Source organism: Scophthalmus maximus, chromosome 7 (genome assembly GCF_022379125.1).
Source record: "Scophthalmus maximus strain ysfricsl-2021 chromosome 7, ASM2237912v1, whole genome shotgun sequence".
In the NCBI taxonomy this organism is placed as follows: Eukaryota; Metazoa; Chordata; class Actinopteri; order Pleuronectiformes; family Scophthalmidae; genus Scophthalmus; species Scophthalmus maximus.
In genome coordinates this window covers 14,002,501-14,017,153 of record NC_061521.1, presented here as the reverse complement: position 1 = coordinate 14,017,153, position 14,653 = coordinate 14,002,501, and the positions used below count along the sequence as shown (strand labels likewise).

At 42.6% G+C, this 14,653-nt stretch overlaps 3 protein-coding genes across 4 annotated transcripts in view; all 3 read right to left on the bottom strand.

The window, feature by feature from the left end:
* Nucleotides 1-200: 200 nt before the first annotated feature.
* On the bottom strand, nucleotides 201-1,899 carry LOC118314733 (beta-1,3-galactosyl-O-glycosyl-glycoprotein beta-1,6-N-acetylglucosaminyltransferase 3). Its single transcript, XM_035641336.2, has one exon. The coding sequence runs from the start codon at nucleotides 1,897-1,899 to the stop codon at nucleotides 610-612; it is 1,290 nt and encodes a 429-aa protein (XP_035497229.2). The 3' UTR covers nucleotides 201-609.
* LOC118314730 (proprotein convertase subtilisin/kexin type 5) overlaps nucleotides 1,646-14,653 on the bottom strand; it is a 20,832-nt gene continuing 7,824 nt past the window's right edge. The window contains exons 7-17 of one of the 2 annotated variants that reach the window (XM_047333009.1): nucleotides 11,386-11,472; nucleotides 11,072-11,270; nucleotides 10,739-10,962; nucleotides 10,397-10,639; nucleotides 9,248-9,493; nucleotides 8,660-8,855; nucleotides 7,975-8,180; nucleotides 7,532-7,632; nucleotides 6,821-6,992; nucleotides 6,499-6,732; nucleotides 1,646-3,151 (exon numbers count right to left, since the gene is read on the bottom strand). In XM_047333009.1, the coding sequence (XP_047188965.1) occupies nucleotides 3,003-3,151; nucleotides 6,499-6,732; nucleotides 6,821-6,992; nucleotides 7,532-7,632; nucleotides 7,975-8,180; nucleotides 8,660-8,855; nucleotides 9,248-9,493; nucleotides 10,397-10,639; nucleotides 10,739-10,962; nucleotides 11,072-11,270; nucleotides 11,386-11,472 (2,057 nt within the window). In that variant the 3' untranslated portion in view covers nucleotides 1,646-3,002. Of the gene's footprint in view, nucleotides 3,152-6,147; nucleotides 6,733-6,820; nucleotides 6,993-7,531; nucleotides 7,633-7,974; nucleotides 8,181-8,659; nucleotides 8,856-9,247; nucleotides 9,494-10,396; nucleotides 10,640-10,738; nucleotides 10,963-11,071; nucleotides 11,271-11,385; nucleotides 11,473-14,653 lie in introns of those variants that run through there. The other variant, XM_035641330.2, reaches the window with a different exon arrangement.
* LOC124850102 (beta-1,3-galactosyl-O-glycosyl-glycoprotein beta-1,6-N-acetylglucosaminyltransferase 3-like) lies at nucleotides 3,642-5,381 on the bottom strand. The gene has a single exon (XM_047333014.1). It carries the CDS (start codon nucleotides 5,338-5,340, stop codon nucleotides 4,051-4,053), a length of 1,290 nt encoding a protein of 429 aa, XP_047188970.1. The 5' UTR covers nucleotides 5,341-5,381; the 3' UTR covers nucleotides 3,642-4,050.

Here is a 14,653-nt window from a genome sequence, read left to right as displayed (position 1 = left end):
TTTTTGTATAGGTGTCATGTCCTGAGTTGTGCTCCACAATGTTTCTGTCATTTCCACTTGTTAAACATTACCAGTGAATGTGTTCTGAAAATGTGTTGGTCATGGTCCAGCTGTCAATACGGTGCATTTCTTCAGATTTGGGTTAAAGGACTTGTTGCTCACAACAGTTCTAGATTTATTTAAAACAAGCTTCAAAGAACCAAAAATAAAAAACAACTTTATTTTAAGAACCGAGCCCTTGACCTTCATTGTTTAGTTTTTTTGTTTAATACAAAGATAATTTGGCAGCGTTAAAGATAATTATGTGGCAGCACCAAAACAATACCAATGCAGACCCTGTTACAAGATATGGAAAATAACAAACAATCTAGTTGTATTGATTTGTAGAGCCATCCACTTAAAATCCACTAGATGGCACCACAAGTACAGATTTCCTTGGAATCACAATCCACATATTGACAATGATAACAACATCCAATTATAATACCTATAAAACTATTTTTTTTAAATCCTGTAGAAAAATAAGATTCTGAAAGAAATCGGACTTCTACAATAAACATACGTGTTAGGTAATGCCTCAACATTATACATTTCAATTGATCATGATTACTACAAAATTGCAGAAAACTGGTCTGTTAACAGTGGGTCATAGCCTAAAGCCTTGAAACGCAATATTGTCTCCAAACATCTAATGGCAGCATCATCAACCTCAGGATCAAACTTATTTGCGAGAAGGTGTTTTTGATTCAGGAGCCACTGGAGATCACCAGCGCCGTACACACAAACTGCTCGTCTGTAAACACCAGTGCAATGAGGATACGGGGCACCGCCTGTGACATCACCGGCTAAAGAGCTCCATCTCACCGCACGAGCATGGGACTGCATGTCTGACACGTCATACTTGCTGTTGGCAGGCATTGATCCGGGAACAGAGGGCATCCTCTCCAGAGTGGCCCACAAATGCTCGTCAGGGCTGTATGTGTCCTTCTCCCACTCCAGAAATTTCTGAACCTCTCCGTCCTGCATGACGTGTTCTACAAAGGCTCTCGAGACCACAACATAGGCATTCCCGGAGAACATTGGGCTGCGAATCGGTGGCGGACTTTTCTTCACCCCTGTCCTGACGATGGTGTCGCTGACATTGTGATGATAGGCCCAACGGTCTTTCTTGTACCCATTGGTGGCCTCAGTCTCCATACTGTTTCTACCATTTAGGGTCTTGAGTACCTGAACCATCTCCCCATTGGTTTTAATTGGGAAGTCAGTCCCACAGGTGTTGAGCAGGTACTTCCACTTGACGTCCGAGTTCACCAGATCTTTCATGCAGTTCAAATCCGCCTGCACACGGGACCATGTGGCATAAACCACCTGTTCTAATTTAGTAGCCATAAACACATTGGGGAAACAAGAAATAATTGCCCCCACAGCCTTCTTAAATTCCTCGGAGGATTTTTGGTCTGCATGCACACAGTAGATGTTCTGAGGTGTGTAAACTGCTCGCAGAAGTCGCTCAAACATCTCAATCTTCTCATGGATCACCATGGAGTAGGCAATGGGAAAATCACTCTCCTCTTGACTGAGAGGCACTGTGATGAAACTTCTCATTTCAATGAAAGCTGGACAGTCCTTTGTCACATTGAGGTAGAACTCTGCAGATAAAAGGTCCTTTTTCTTCCTAGATGCCAGAAGCCCCTCTACTTCACTCATCTTGGCCTCTATGCGTCCACTGATGATAGCTGAACAGCCGGGCAGGTCAGTAAAGAACTGTTGCGGTATCGCAGGTTCAGACAATGACCGCCTATCAGAACCAGCTTGCCAAAGGGCAAATGAAATAAACATACCCATGAGGATGAAACAGAGGTTCCTCAACAGGTGTCGTGTCATCTTTGCAGAAACCATTTCCTTCCCAGAGGTGCCTCAGTGCAAGTGACAGACAGATCAAATGATGAGCAGCGTCTGTGCTTTGTGCAATAAGGCAAACAGTGTGATGAGTGGTAGGTGTGTCTAATCAGGGTGTTTCAAGGAATTCAGTGACTCAGCTACTTCTACAGGTGTAATGATGGCATGAGGATGGATTCATTTCATGATTTCACTTTCACAATTGCTTCACAATGTTCACAAATAACTCTTTAATATCGAGTAAAAACAGAAAAAGTCACTTACATATGTGGGAGTCTGTGTGTATGTGTGTGGTCACTTGACCCAATCATGCGATAAGCAGCCAGTGATCATGACACGCTAAAAGTTTGCCTGGCTCAATACAAATACCCTTCGTCTGTCGCAGAGCGCACCTGGTAGCGGTGGAACAGTGACTGCAATGGGTTGTTTATCACAAAATGTATTTGTATGTTTCAGTTTCGTGACTGACGTGGCACTGGACTGGAATCCTTCCTCCGGCTGTGTCACTGTGCTAGGGGAGTGAGTGTATCCCTGGAAAGTAGGCCTATAGTTTGTTTGTTAAATTTTTTAAACATTAACAATATAATTAATGGTTAGACTGGCAACTAATTTGTTTTATTTGTTTTCTCAAAAGGAAAATACCAGCCACTGTTTGTTACCCTCCTTTTCCTGAGGATATGTTGTTTAACTGTTGATTTTGGCATTTAAGGATCACCTGCAGTGAGAGTGCTATATTGTGAGTTTTGGATGGAAATTGTTTTTAACCTCTGCTCTGTGCAGCAACACCCACCCTGTACAAGGCCGGGCCCATTTTGTATGCATAACCTTTTCGGCCTGTTAAGCAGGGTGCCCCTCCCACTTCTGCAGCAGGTATTCTCTGTGCCTGGTACCACACATACATCCGGCATACACAAATATTTATTAACTTTTTTTTTCCAGCCTCAACTAAGAATGTGCATTATAAAGATACAGGCACTTTGTTGAATGAAATAAACACCAGAACTCAAGAAGAAACATACCTCCACATCTTCTGAACTAAACTTAACTAAACTGAATTCACCTGCCACATTCCTCACGTACTGCAAGTTCTAGTTTGGACATATTTAAGACTGGTTGAGATAAGTGCTCTCATCTACATCCTGGTCTGCATCAGTGTCCTGCTCATGGATGAAGCTGTAGCGTCGATAGATCGATCCACCTCTACTGGTGTACACCACATCCACCTCATCGCCGCTGTCCGGCTCAGGCACACCATGGGGCATATTGATACTGGCACTGCCACTCAGTCTTTCATAGCTTTGGTAGTTAAAATAATTCTGTTACTTCACGTCCAGCTAATTTAGTTATTTGGGCACAGTTTTAAAATTGATTTGTTAATCCTGGATAAGTCATAACAATGCAAGAAATGAAAGCAAAGTATGGAGTTGAGACCATGATCAGCGTTCCTAATCATACAATTGCAGGTGTGTTGGGAATCCTCCCAGCATGCAATGTGGCAAATAATAAATCAAGAGTATTGTTTTGTGTCTGTTCCTGCTTTTTTTTTTGTATAGGTGTCATGTCCTGAGTTGTGCTCCACAATGTTTCTGTCATTTCCACTTGTTAAACATTACCAGTGAATGTGTTCTGAAAATGTGTTGGTCATGGTCCAGCTGTCAATACGGTGCATTTCTTCAGATTTGGGTTAAAGGACTTGTTGCTCACAACAGTTCTAGATTTATTTAAAACAAGCTTCAAAGAACCAAAAATAAAAAACAACTTTATTTTAAGAACCGAGCCCTTGACCTTCATTGTTTAGTTTTTTTGTTTAATACAAAGATAATTTGGCAGCGTTAAAGATAATTATGTGGCAGCACCAAAACAATACCAATGCAGACCCTGTTACAAGATATGGAAAATAACAAACAATCTAGTTTATTGATTTGTAGAGCCATCCACTTAAAATCCACTAGATGGCACCACAAGTACAGATTTCCTTGGAATCACAATCCACATATTGACAATGATAACAACATCCAATTATAATACCTATAAAACTATTTTTTTTTAAATCCTGTAGAAAAATAAGATTCTGAAAGAAATCGGACTTCTACAATAAACATACGTGTTAGGTAATGCCTCAACATTATACATTTCAATTGATCATGATTACTACAAAATTGCAGAAAACTGGTCTGTTAACAGTGGGTCATAGCCTAAAGCCCTGAAACGCAATATTGTCTCCAAACATCTAATGGCAGCATCATCAACCTCAGGATCAAACTTATTTGCGAGAAGGTGTTTTTGATTCAGGAGCCACTGGAGATCACCAGCGCCGTACACACAAACTGCTCGTCTGTAAACACCAGTGCAATGAGGATACGGGGCACCGCCTGTGACATCACCGGCTAAATAGCTCCATCTCACCGCACGAGCATGGGACTGCATGTCTGACACGTCATACTTGCTGTTGGCAGGCATTGATCCGGGAACAGAGGGCATCCTCTCCAGAGTGGCCCACAAATGCTCGTCAGGGCTGTATGTGTCCTTCTCCCACTCCAGAAATTTCTGAACCTCTCCGTCCTGCATGACGTGTTCTACAAAGGCTCTCGAGACCACAACGTAGGCATTCCCGGAGAACATTGGGCTGCGAATCGGTGGCGGACTTTTCTTCACCCCTGTCCTGACGATGGTGTCGCTGACATTGTGATGATAGGCCCAACGGTCTTTCTTGTATGCATTGGTGGCCTCAGTCTCCATACTGTTTCTACCATTTAGGGTCTTGAGTACCTGAACCATCTCCCCATTGGTTTTAATTGGGAAGTCAGTCCCACAGGTGTTGAGCAGGTACTTCCACTTGACGTCCGAGTTCACCAGATCTTTCATGCAGTTCAAATCCGCCTGCACACGGGACCATGTGGCATAAACCACCTGTTCTAATTTAGTAGCCATAAACACATTGGGGAAACAAGAAATAATTGCCCCCACAGCCTTCTTAAATTCCTCGGAGGATTTTTGGTCTGCATGCACACAGTAGATGTTCTGAGGTGTGTAAACTGCTCGCAGAAGTCGCTCAAACATCTCAATCTTCTCATGGATCACCATGGAGTAGGCAATGGGAAAATCACTCTCCTCTTGACTGAGAGGCACTGTGATGAAACTTCTCATTTTAATGAAAGCTGGACAGTCCTTTGTCACATTGAGGTAGAACTCTGCAGATAAAAGGTCCTTTTTCTTCCTAGATGCCAGAAGCCCCTCTACTTCACTCATCTTGGCCTCTATGCGTCCACTGATGATAGCTGAACAGCCGGGCAGGTCAGTAAAGAACTGTTGCGGTATCGCAGGTTCAGACAATGACCGCCTATCAGAACCAGCTTGCCAAAGGGCAAATGAAATAAACATACCCATGAGGATGAAACAGAGGTTCCTCAACAGGTGTCGTGTCATCTTTGCAGAAACCATTTCCTTCCCAGAGGTGCCTCAGTGCAGGTGACAGACAGATCAAATGATGAGCAGCGTCTGTGCTTTGTGCAATAAGGCAAACAGTGTGATGAGTGGTAGGTGTGTCTAATCAGGGTGTTTCAAGGAATTCAGTGACTCAGCTACTTCTACAGGTGTAATGATGGCATGAGGATGGATTCATTTCATGATTTCACTTTCACAATTGCTTCACAATGTTCACAAATACCTCTTTAATATCGAGTAAAAACAGAAAAAGTCACTTACATATGTGGGAGTCTGTGTGTATGTGTGTGGTCACTTGACCCAATCATGCGATAAGCAGCCAGTGATCATGACACGCTAAAAGTTTGCCTGGCTCAATACAAATACCTAATCCCTGGAAAGTAGGCCTATAGTTTGTTTGTTAAATTTTTTTAAACATTAACAATATAATTAATGGTTAGACTGGCAACTAATTTGTTTTATTTGTTTTCTCAAAAGGAAAAGACCAGCCACTGTTTGTTACCCTCCTTTTCCTGAGGATATGTTGTTTAACTGTTGATTTTGGCATTTAAGGATCACCTGTAGTGAGAGTGCTATATTGTGAGTTTTGGATGAAAATTGTTTTTAACCTCTGCTCTGTGCAGCAACACCCACCCTGTACAAGGCCGGGCCCATTTAGTATGCATAACCTTTTCGGCCTGTTGAGCAGGGTGCCCCTCCCACTTCTGGCCGGCGTCCTGGAGGATCTGGATTGGGGAAGTAAAAGTTGGTCACAACTCTGCCCTTTAAAAGCAGGTATTCTCTGTGCCTGGTACCACACATACATCCGGCATACACAAATATTTATTAACTTTTTTTTCCAGCCTCAACTAAGAATGTGCATTATAAAGATACAGGCACTTTGTTGAATGAAATAAACACCAGAACTCAAGAAGAAACATACCTCCACATCTTCTGAACTAAACTTAACTAAACTGAATTCACCTGCCACATTCCTCACGTACTGCAAGTTCTAGTTTGGACATATTTAAGACTGGTTGAGATAAGTGCTCTCATCTACATCCTGGTCTGCATCAGTGTCCTGCTCATGGATGAAGCTGTAGCGTCGATAGATCGATCCACCTCTACTGGTGTACACCACATCCACCTCATCGCCGCTGTCCGGCTCAGGAACACCATGGGGCATATTGATACTGGCACTGCCACTCAGTCTTTCATAGCTTTGGCCCCAGCAACACCTTTTGCGGGCATGAGCTTTGACCAAGGCAAAAACAGCCAGAGCCAACCCCAGCGCCAGCAACAGAGAAATGGGCAAGGCAGCCGAGGTTTGATTCAGAGCTCTGGAGGACATATCCAGGTCCGATTCCTGGTCGTCTCCTGACTGGGGTCTGGGGGCTTCCACACAGAGAGCTAGAACAAACCAAAAAAAAAAGACGAGCCTTTGCAGATTGTTGCATCCAAAAGAATCGTGTGTTTCTTATGAAGGGCAGATCTCTACCTGAGCGCCTGTCACAAACACAGCAGTTGGTGTCATTCCCTCCAGCCTGACAGCAGTGGGCACAGCGGCTCTCCACAGCATGAAGAGCAGAATCCCGGTGACAAGTCAGACACTGGTCAGGTCCGGGGCCAGTACAGTGCCTACATGAGCTGTCACATGGCTCACAGGTTTCCTGCAGTGGAACAATTTCACTGAATTATTGTTGCTGTGCAAATAGAAGACAGACGTTTCAGTTGTGGACAAGTTTTCAATGTGGACTGTTTGGCAAAGAGAGACACAATTTATTTTCACGGATGTTTTTCTTGATATCTTCTGCTCCGAGTTGCGTTGAATATTTGTCTGCTCATTGCGTTGCTTGTTTTGGAACAGATGCTACATGTGGTTGGATCAGATTAGACATATTTGCATTAGACAGTTGTTTGGGCAGGTGTATCCTTAAACTTGGAATAGAGTGATGTCAGGACCTCTTCCCTTCAAACAAACTTCAAATCATACAAAGAAAAAATGGGAAGTAAAATGAACAAAACTGTTCTAACTTTCCACACAAGTAGACGTTGAACGGTAACATATATTATGCATAGGTGAGTGCAATTTTTTTGAAAAAAATGTAACCGATTTGCGAGGGAAGCGCTTATTTTTTGGCCTTTAAACATTACAGTTCTAATAATAAGAATAGCCGGCGGGGTACATGACTCGTAGCTCAGACTGCACCTCATCTGAAAGGTACCGCCCCTCCTCACAACGTGGATAGCAGATGTTGTCCTTTAGAGTGCTGCCCCAGTCGCACGTCAGGCAGCTCTGAGGTGAGGCATCTGCAAACACACATTCATACACACAATGTGATAACTTGCGCAAAGAGAAAAGCTAATAACCAGCGTTGACACACTTGCAAGATGAAGACTTTAGGAGGACTTAAGGCAGATGTTCAGCTTCCCAGTGATAACAGTATTAGACGATTGTGTAATCAGTTATTACAGAGCTGGAATTAATGTGCTTGAATTTTAATTTTGTCTCCTGGTGAGTTTTCTATGTGCAACCTTGTGTTTTTATTTGTGCTCGTGCCTGTCATGACCTGGTCTCCTTTGAAAGAGGATACTTGAAATCTCAATGGGACTCTCGGGGTCAAACAAAGTTAGTAGTTCCGTCATCTGTACCTGTGCAGGTCTGACAGCTGGTGTGACACTGTTTGCATATGTCATTTCGTTTATAGAAGCGGTGTGGACAGCGCTCAACACACAGCTTGGTGCCTTCCAGCGCCAGAAGAGGAGGTGCACAGGCCCTGCAGGACTCCGGCCCTGGTCCTGTGCACAGCTCACAGGACTGGTCACATTTCTGACAGTGGGAACCCTCTTTGTAATATCTGAAGATATGCATGAAATGATCAGTATTAACATGTGTACAGAGATTTTTCCATAATTTCAGACTTACAATATAAGCTTCAATCTATAGTAAGATCAAAATTAAAACTTGTAATTATCAGTTAACATTAAATAATATGCATTACTAACAACGAACAACCTATTTTGCAGAAATAACAACAATTTGCCATATTATAGGAAAAAAAGAAAAAGAAAAAAAAGATACAACACATAGAACTTTAATAAAGAGAATAAACTATTTTTAAATGTAAATTGTAAACATTAAAAGCACATCTTTTCTGCATTGTTTACTCTGTAAAACAAGAGTTTTCATGTCGGCGCATTTCGGCAAACAGAAATGCTGATCTATAAGTCAGTGAAAGTGAGGATAACTGAGAAGCAGAGATGCCACTCATAGTCTTTATCTTTTAGGTCAGTGAATATGGTGAGGAGGAATTCAACAGATGGATATCATGTTTACCCCGTTGGACAATGAGTGACACAGAGTTGAAGAAGCCTCAGATATCCTGGAGAACATGTAAGGCAACTTCGTGCAGATTCTCCAGTGCAAGTGAAACAAACGTGATCACAAGACAAACAAAAACCTAGCTCCTTCCCGTCAGCATCCTGCCTTGTGTTGTATGTGCCAGGGGGACACTCCCTCACACAGGTCCTGTCTGGAACGGCACACAGATACAAAGCACTATTCTCAGGAAAGCCATTATTACGCAACCGGTTTTCAAGGTGAACTGCACTGCTCAACTGCAAACACTAGTAGAGAAAATTCTACAATGAATTATTCACACAGTATTCAGACTTTCATCTTTTTTCAAATTGTGTTGTGTTGCAGCCTAAAAGTTTGAGTTAAGTTTTCCCTCAATCAATCTACAATCAATATCCCTTAATGACAACAAAGAGAACAGAATTGAAAAAAAAACTTAAAACAAGGAAAGGGGGGGGGGAAAGCTAAAATTTCATTAGTATTATTATCAAGGTTAAAAATAAAACAAAAAAATCAGTGTTTCAATCATTCAATTTTTTACAAATGTCACACAAAACAAATGCTTACTGTGAAGGTATTTGGGGACGACGCATGTCAGGCATTCATCATCGCCTGGCCCTTCACAGGAGTAGCAGTGCCCATGGCAGCCCATGCAGGTGAACTGGTCATCGTGTAGGTAGGTCCCTGGTGGGCAGTCTGTGTCACCCGTCACGCCACACAACAATGTGTTTGGATCCAACACCAGTCCTTTCTCGCACTGGGTGCACTGGTTTGCGTCTGGGCCGGAACAGCTCATGCAAGTCTGATGACACTCTGTGCAAAAAACGTCACACTGTGTCATTTGAATCTCACACCACTTCATTTAGATAACAAGTGTGTTCACCACCATGTTTTAAAAAGAAAATAATTTGCATGTGAAATAAATAGTCTGCTTCATTATCACTAAGCTGGAGTAGCCCGAAGGTCTAAAACGTGGTAGTGACACTGTTGTTCTAGGAGCTGTTGTAAATGTTTTGTTTATCAGAAATGTCCACTGCAAGTTCCAGTTGTCCTTAGAAACAGTATTGTTCCAACACAAGCTAAAGCACAATGTTAGTTATTGCTAAATTCATAATTGAGATTAAAAAAAACTTACTAGTAATTCCTTTTTTACACTTCAGACAGGATCAATCTCCAGTTGCATTTATTAGTCTCTTTACAGTTTATATTTTTACCATCAAGGTCAGTCGCTTACTTCATACTCATACATTAAATTCTTTACATAATGATTTTTCTTTGCTAATTTCTCTACTCTACACTTCTAAGAAGGAAAGCTGAAATGAACTGAACTGAATTTGAGGAGAAAATGACATTTAGCTGACAAGAAATCTTGTAATAAATTTGTAGAAGGCCTCTGATAGTTCAAAGATAGAAACAAGTAAATGACAAAAATAAGATCATTTATCCCATATTTCTAAATGTTGAATTTGAAATCTGGGAAAGCACAGAATGAGTTGCAGTGTACCGGCTTATCATATCAACATTTACACCACAATCTCCCCGCTTAAGTCTAATACAGCAGTCCTGCGATATATACATGTACCCGGCCTCCCTGAAGGGGAAGTCTCATCATGGCTGCAGGACACTGAAACTGAATCCTCAAAAAAGTTCATGAAGTTGAATCAACACCTGTGGATACCTGTCATTTTTTGTGTTGTGAATACTGCAGAGGCAAACCTTGACATTCCATAGCTTCAGTTTCATAATATGTGCCAGCGAGGCACTCCTTGGAGCAGGCACCCTTGTAGAGTTTAGGGCTGAATGGCGAGCAGGTCTCACAGTCGTCTGCCAAGGGCCCTGAACAGCTGCCACAGGTAGGGTGGCACTGACCACAGCGGCCCTCCTCCATGTCCTCGTAATAACCCACGGGACAACTGGCTTTACACACGCCATTCAGCATCAAGTAGAGGAAACTGCATTCTGAAATGATACGGTGGATTTGATGCCATATTGTACTCCAATCCATTCATCAGTTAGGAATAGTTTTCCCTCTCAGTACCAACAAAGCTGATAACTCACTGAAACAGGTCCTGTCATCCGAGCAAACGTCACAGTGGGGAGGACAGCGTCTGCAAATACCATCGTCTGCTGGATATGTTTGCAGTGAACAGTTGAGTCTGCACATACCACTGCCTAAGTAGTAGCCATCGTCACAAGACAGACACTGGGACTTGATTCCATCGCATGTCAGACAAGAGCTGTCACAGGCTTCACATGAACCCTCCGCTGTCTCAAAGAAACCTCTGAAAAAAAAAAAATCAAATAATATATAAATGAAGCGAGAAAATAAATATGTACTGCCATTACGAAGCTTTTTCCTAGTTGTACTGCTTATGTAAGCAAACTTCTTACTCTGGGCAATTCAACCAGCATCGCCCCTGGTGGAGAAATTGTTTATTGCTGCCTTTGGCACAGCCGATGCAGTTATCACTGGTGCCCACGCAGGCCTCACAGTTTGGTGTGCAGTCCTCACACAGCTGAGTCGCAGAGTTTGCGTAGGAGCCAGATGGACACTGCACTACACAAGAACTGTCCTGGTCCAGGAAATATCCTGCGACACAGACAGACACACACACACACATATACAAACACACACACACATCACAATAAGAGCAGGGATAATGATTAAACTCCTTGTCCGGACCGGTGACAGTAAATATTTGTACCTTTGAAACATGAAGAGCAATCCTGTGCTTGAGGGCCAAAGCAGGTCTTACATCCTGCATCACATGTGTGACATTCACTATATTTACCTGAAATGGAAAGAATTAAAGAAAGTCACAGTGTCTCAGACATTAATAAAATGACACATTTGATACAAATGACACAAATGATGGGGGGTGATGAATAATAAGGTGCTTGGCATCACGGATTGTTCAACACTGACAAAGAGCAGTACAGGCCACATCGTGTTTTCTGTGCAATGATGCATATGACACCTTCAACATGCTGTATTACGAGCCATCGATGAAACCTATACGGCGTCGAAAATGTGACTTGATAACGCTCTTGTTGGCTTTTTTACATTTTATTGCACTGAGAGTTTTGAGATGTTTTCACTTTGCTAGTTGTCGAAGTGCGTGCGTGTGTGTATGTGTGAGAGAAAAAAATATAATATATAATATAATATATGAAGACTAGACTACATTTAGAAGGGCTTACTGCTGATATCATATACATGTTAAAATGGAAATCCATGTTCTATGTTGTTGTTCAGTGTTACCAACCATCGTTATGTGAGGTCAGTTTGTATTTGATCTTCTGTTTGTCTTTGTGTGTGGCTGTATGGCTGGGTGTGCCTACACGGTTCCATCCTGCTGCAACTCCTGCACGCCTTGACATCCTCAATACATCCTTTTTCAAACAAAAGCCTGTTTAAACTTCGCTTTGTCCAGTTTTTGCCTGTACCTCCGGTTCCTCGTCCGTTACATCCTCTTCATCCCTCCCACCATGCACTGAGCACTTCTGTCTCTCAGCCTATAGCCGTTTTTCAGACATGACGTGAACGGCAAACTCCGGAAAATGTCCCGCAAATATTGAGTTTGCCATTCACATGTGATGAACCCGGCAGGACACTGTCTGAGTCGGATGCGTTTACACCAACAGGAAAATATCTGGAGACATTCTGTGGCATCTGGTTCAAGAATGCAGGAGGCAGGACATGACGCAGTGTTTCTGTTTACAGTCTTCATGTCGTACAAGGTTGTTACTTTCAGCTGCGAAATGTTGCAAAACTTAAACTCTTTGTCCCTTTCAACGACCTGCAGAGTGTTTTAAATGCCTTAATCTCACTGTGACTGGATTATTGCAATATCCTCTATTTGGGCATTAGTCAGTCATCCCTGTCCCTTTGGCAGCTAGAGTTGTGAAGTCTCTAGAGATTTTCTAGCTGTATACTCACGTGGGCTCACTTTGACATTCCCCGGAAACTTTAAAAGGGGGCTGGCAGGAAAAGTTCTGGACAAAGTCCTGACCAACATCTGCACACATTTGCATTTTTTCGCACTGCCTCCGTTAGAGGTTTCTTCCCGTTAGAAGGAAGTTTTTTTTTCTCTCCACTGTTGCCCAGTGCTTGCTCAGTGTAGGAGCTGTTGGTCTTGTTTTGCCCCCCTTTTGTTCTGTCAAGACCTTACTACATGAAGTGCATTAAAAATAATGCATGTTGTGTGTTGGCACAATACAGATAAAATTGAACTGAATTGCCCAGTACCTCATGTGGTCTCTTTTCTGTTTACCCTGCTGCCTCTGTTAGCCCTGACTCAACTTCCTGACATCACTCTATTCCAAGTTTACGATAAACCTGCCCTTGAACTGCTGGAGACCACTTGTCTGACTGCTGGGGAAGCAGGTGCTCGAGTTCGGGAAGTCTTTTGAAATGACTCCAGTGAAACGGCTCTTGAATGAAAGGTGACAGGGGGACAAAATGAGTAGGGGATCGTCCTTCAGCAGGGTTCAAGCCCCCTGTCTCAGCAGCGAGCATGCTAAGACAGCAAGACGATGAATCCCTCCAGATTCCTGAGACACTGTCTCCCGGAATCTGGGAAGAAAAGCAAATATTTCCATTAGGGACTCAACCAGTCAAGTGTCATGTAAAATGGAATTTTCTCGATTCTATTTATTCTACAACCCTCTGACCTAGACTGAGCAGATGCTGGATTTCTGTGACCAAGCAGAAAATGTGAGGAAATACATGTTTTTTCGAAATCTCTCCTTAAAGCTGGAGTGAGAAAAAAATACCATGAGAAAAAAATGAATGAGGAAAAGATTCCTGTTCAAACACCAATGTTCCCTGTAGAACAGATCAAGATGCTGGCCAACCAGAGGAGTGGAGGTTTGTTCAGGACCTGCGAGCGGTGAATGCTGCAGTCCATGTACGAGCACCAAATATCCCAAACTAATCACCCATCATCTTTATTGCAGCATTAAAGGAAAAGTTTGGGGATCACATGTCCTGCTGACAGGGAGCAGTCTTTTGCTGTATCTGGATGATTAATGATCTGTTCTCCCACATGAGATGCCAGTGTTTGAGACACAGCTGCTCTGCTTAAACACCAAGCTGCCAATAGCCATAAAGCTATCTAAATTGCAGTTTGTCTCTGACAAAGTCACTTTTCTGGGTCATGTGATCACTGCAGAGGGCAAAACCCTCTCAGCCAAACCCATTGCAGCTATTCAAATAAAGCCTGACACAGGTAATGAAGGTTTTTTTTTCATCATGTGACATTAACATGAAATACAGGTTGCTGTCTGTGAATGTGAATCACACACTGACAACCAGTTTCAAGGGGGTTGATCAAAGAGTCAATTACAGAGTTGATGCATAAAAATAACAGGAAAGCTTCTCAACCTGTTTCTTGGTTGACTGCCATGTTAACAGTTGAGTTTCATGAACTCTAGAAGAGAGCAACTGGAAGAAAGACAGCTTAACCTGAAAATCTTGTTCAGAGAAGTCATACATAACAGCATGTAACAAACACCAACAATGTGATCCACAGAGAAGTGCAAAAATTAAAATGCAAAATGATAGAATGACACAAAATAAAAGGGTAAAAGGTGAATACAAAGCACCTAAGGAGAGTCAAAAGCCTGCATGAACATGTGGATCTTCATTTTAAACTTAAATACATCTGCAGAGGGGGAACAGTTAATTGTGAAAGGTAAACTGTGTCAAAGCTTTGCAGTAGCTTCCGTAAATGAACAATCACCTTTGCCCTTTAGCCTCGACCAGGAGAAAGCCAGGAGCAGCTAATCCGCGTATCTGAAAGTTCTACAAGTGGACAGAGGTCAGGGAAACTCAGAGATGTATCAGGGGCAATGCCAGTGAAAGCTTTAACTGTACCGGAACCCAATGCAAAGACTCAAGTACAAGTGAGATGCTGTCTCGGTTAGCAGGCTAGTGGCTGCGTTCTGCTCTAGCTGCAAAAGTGACAGCTG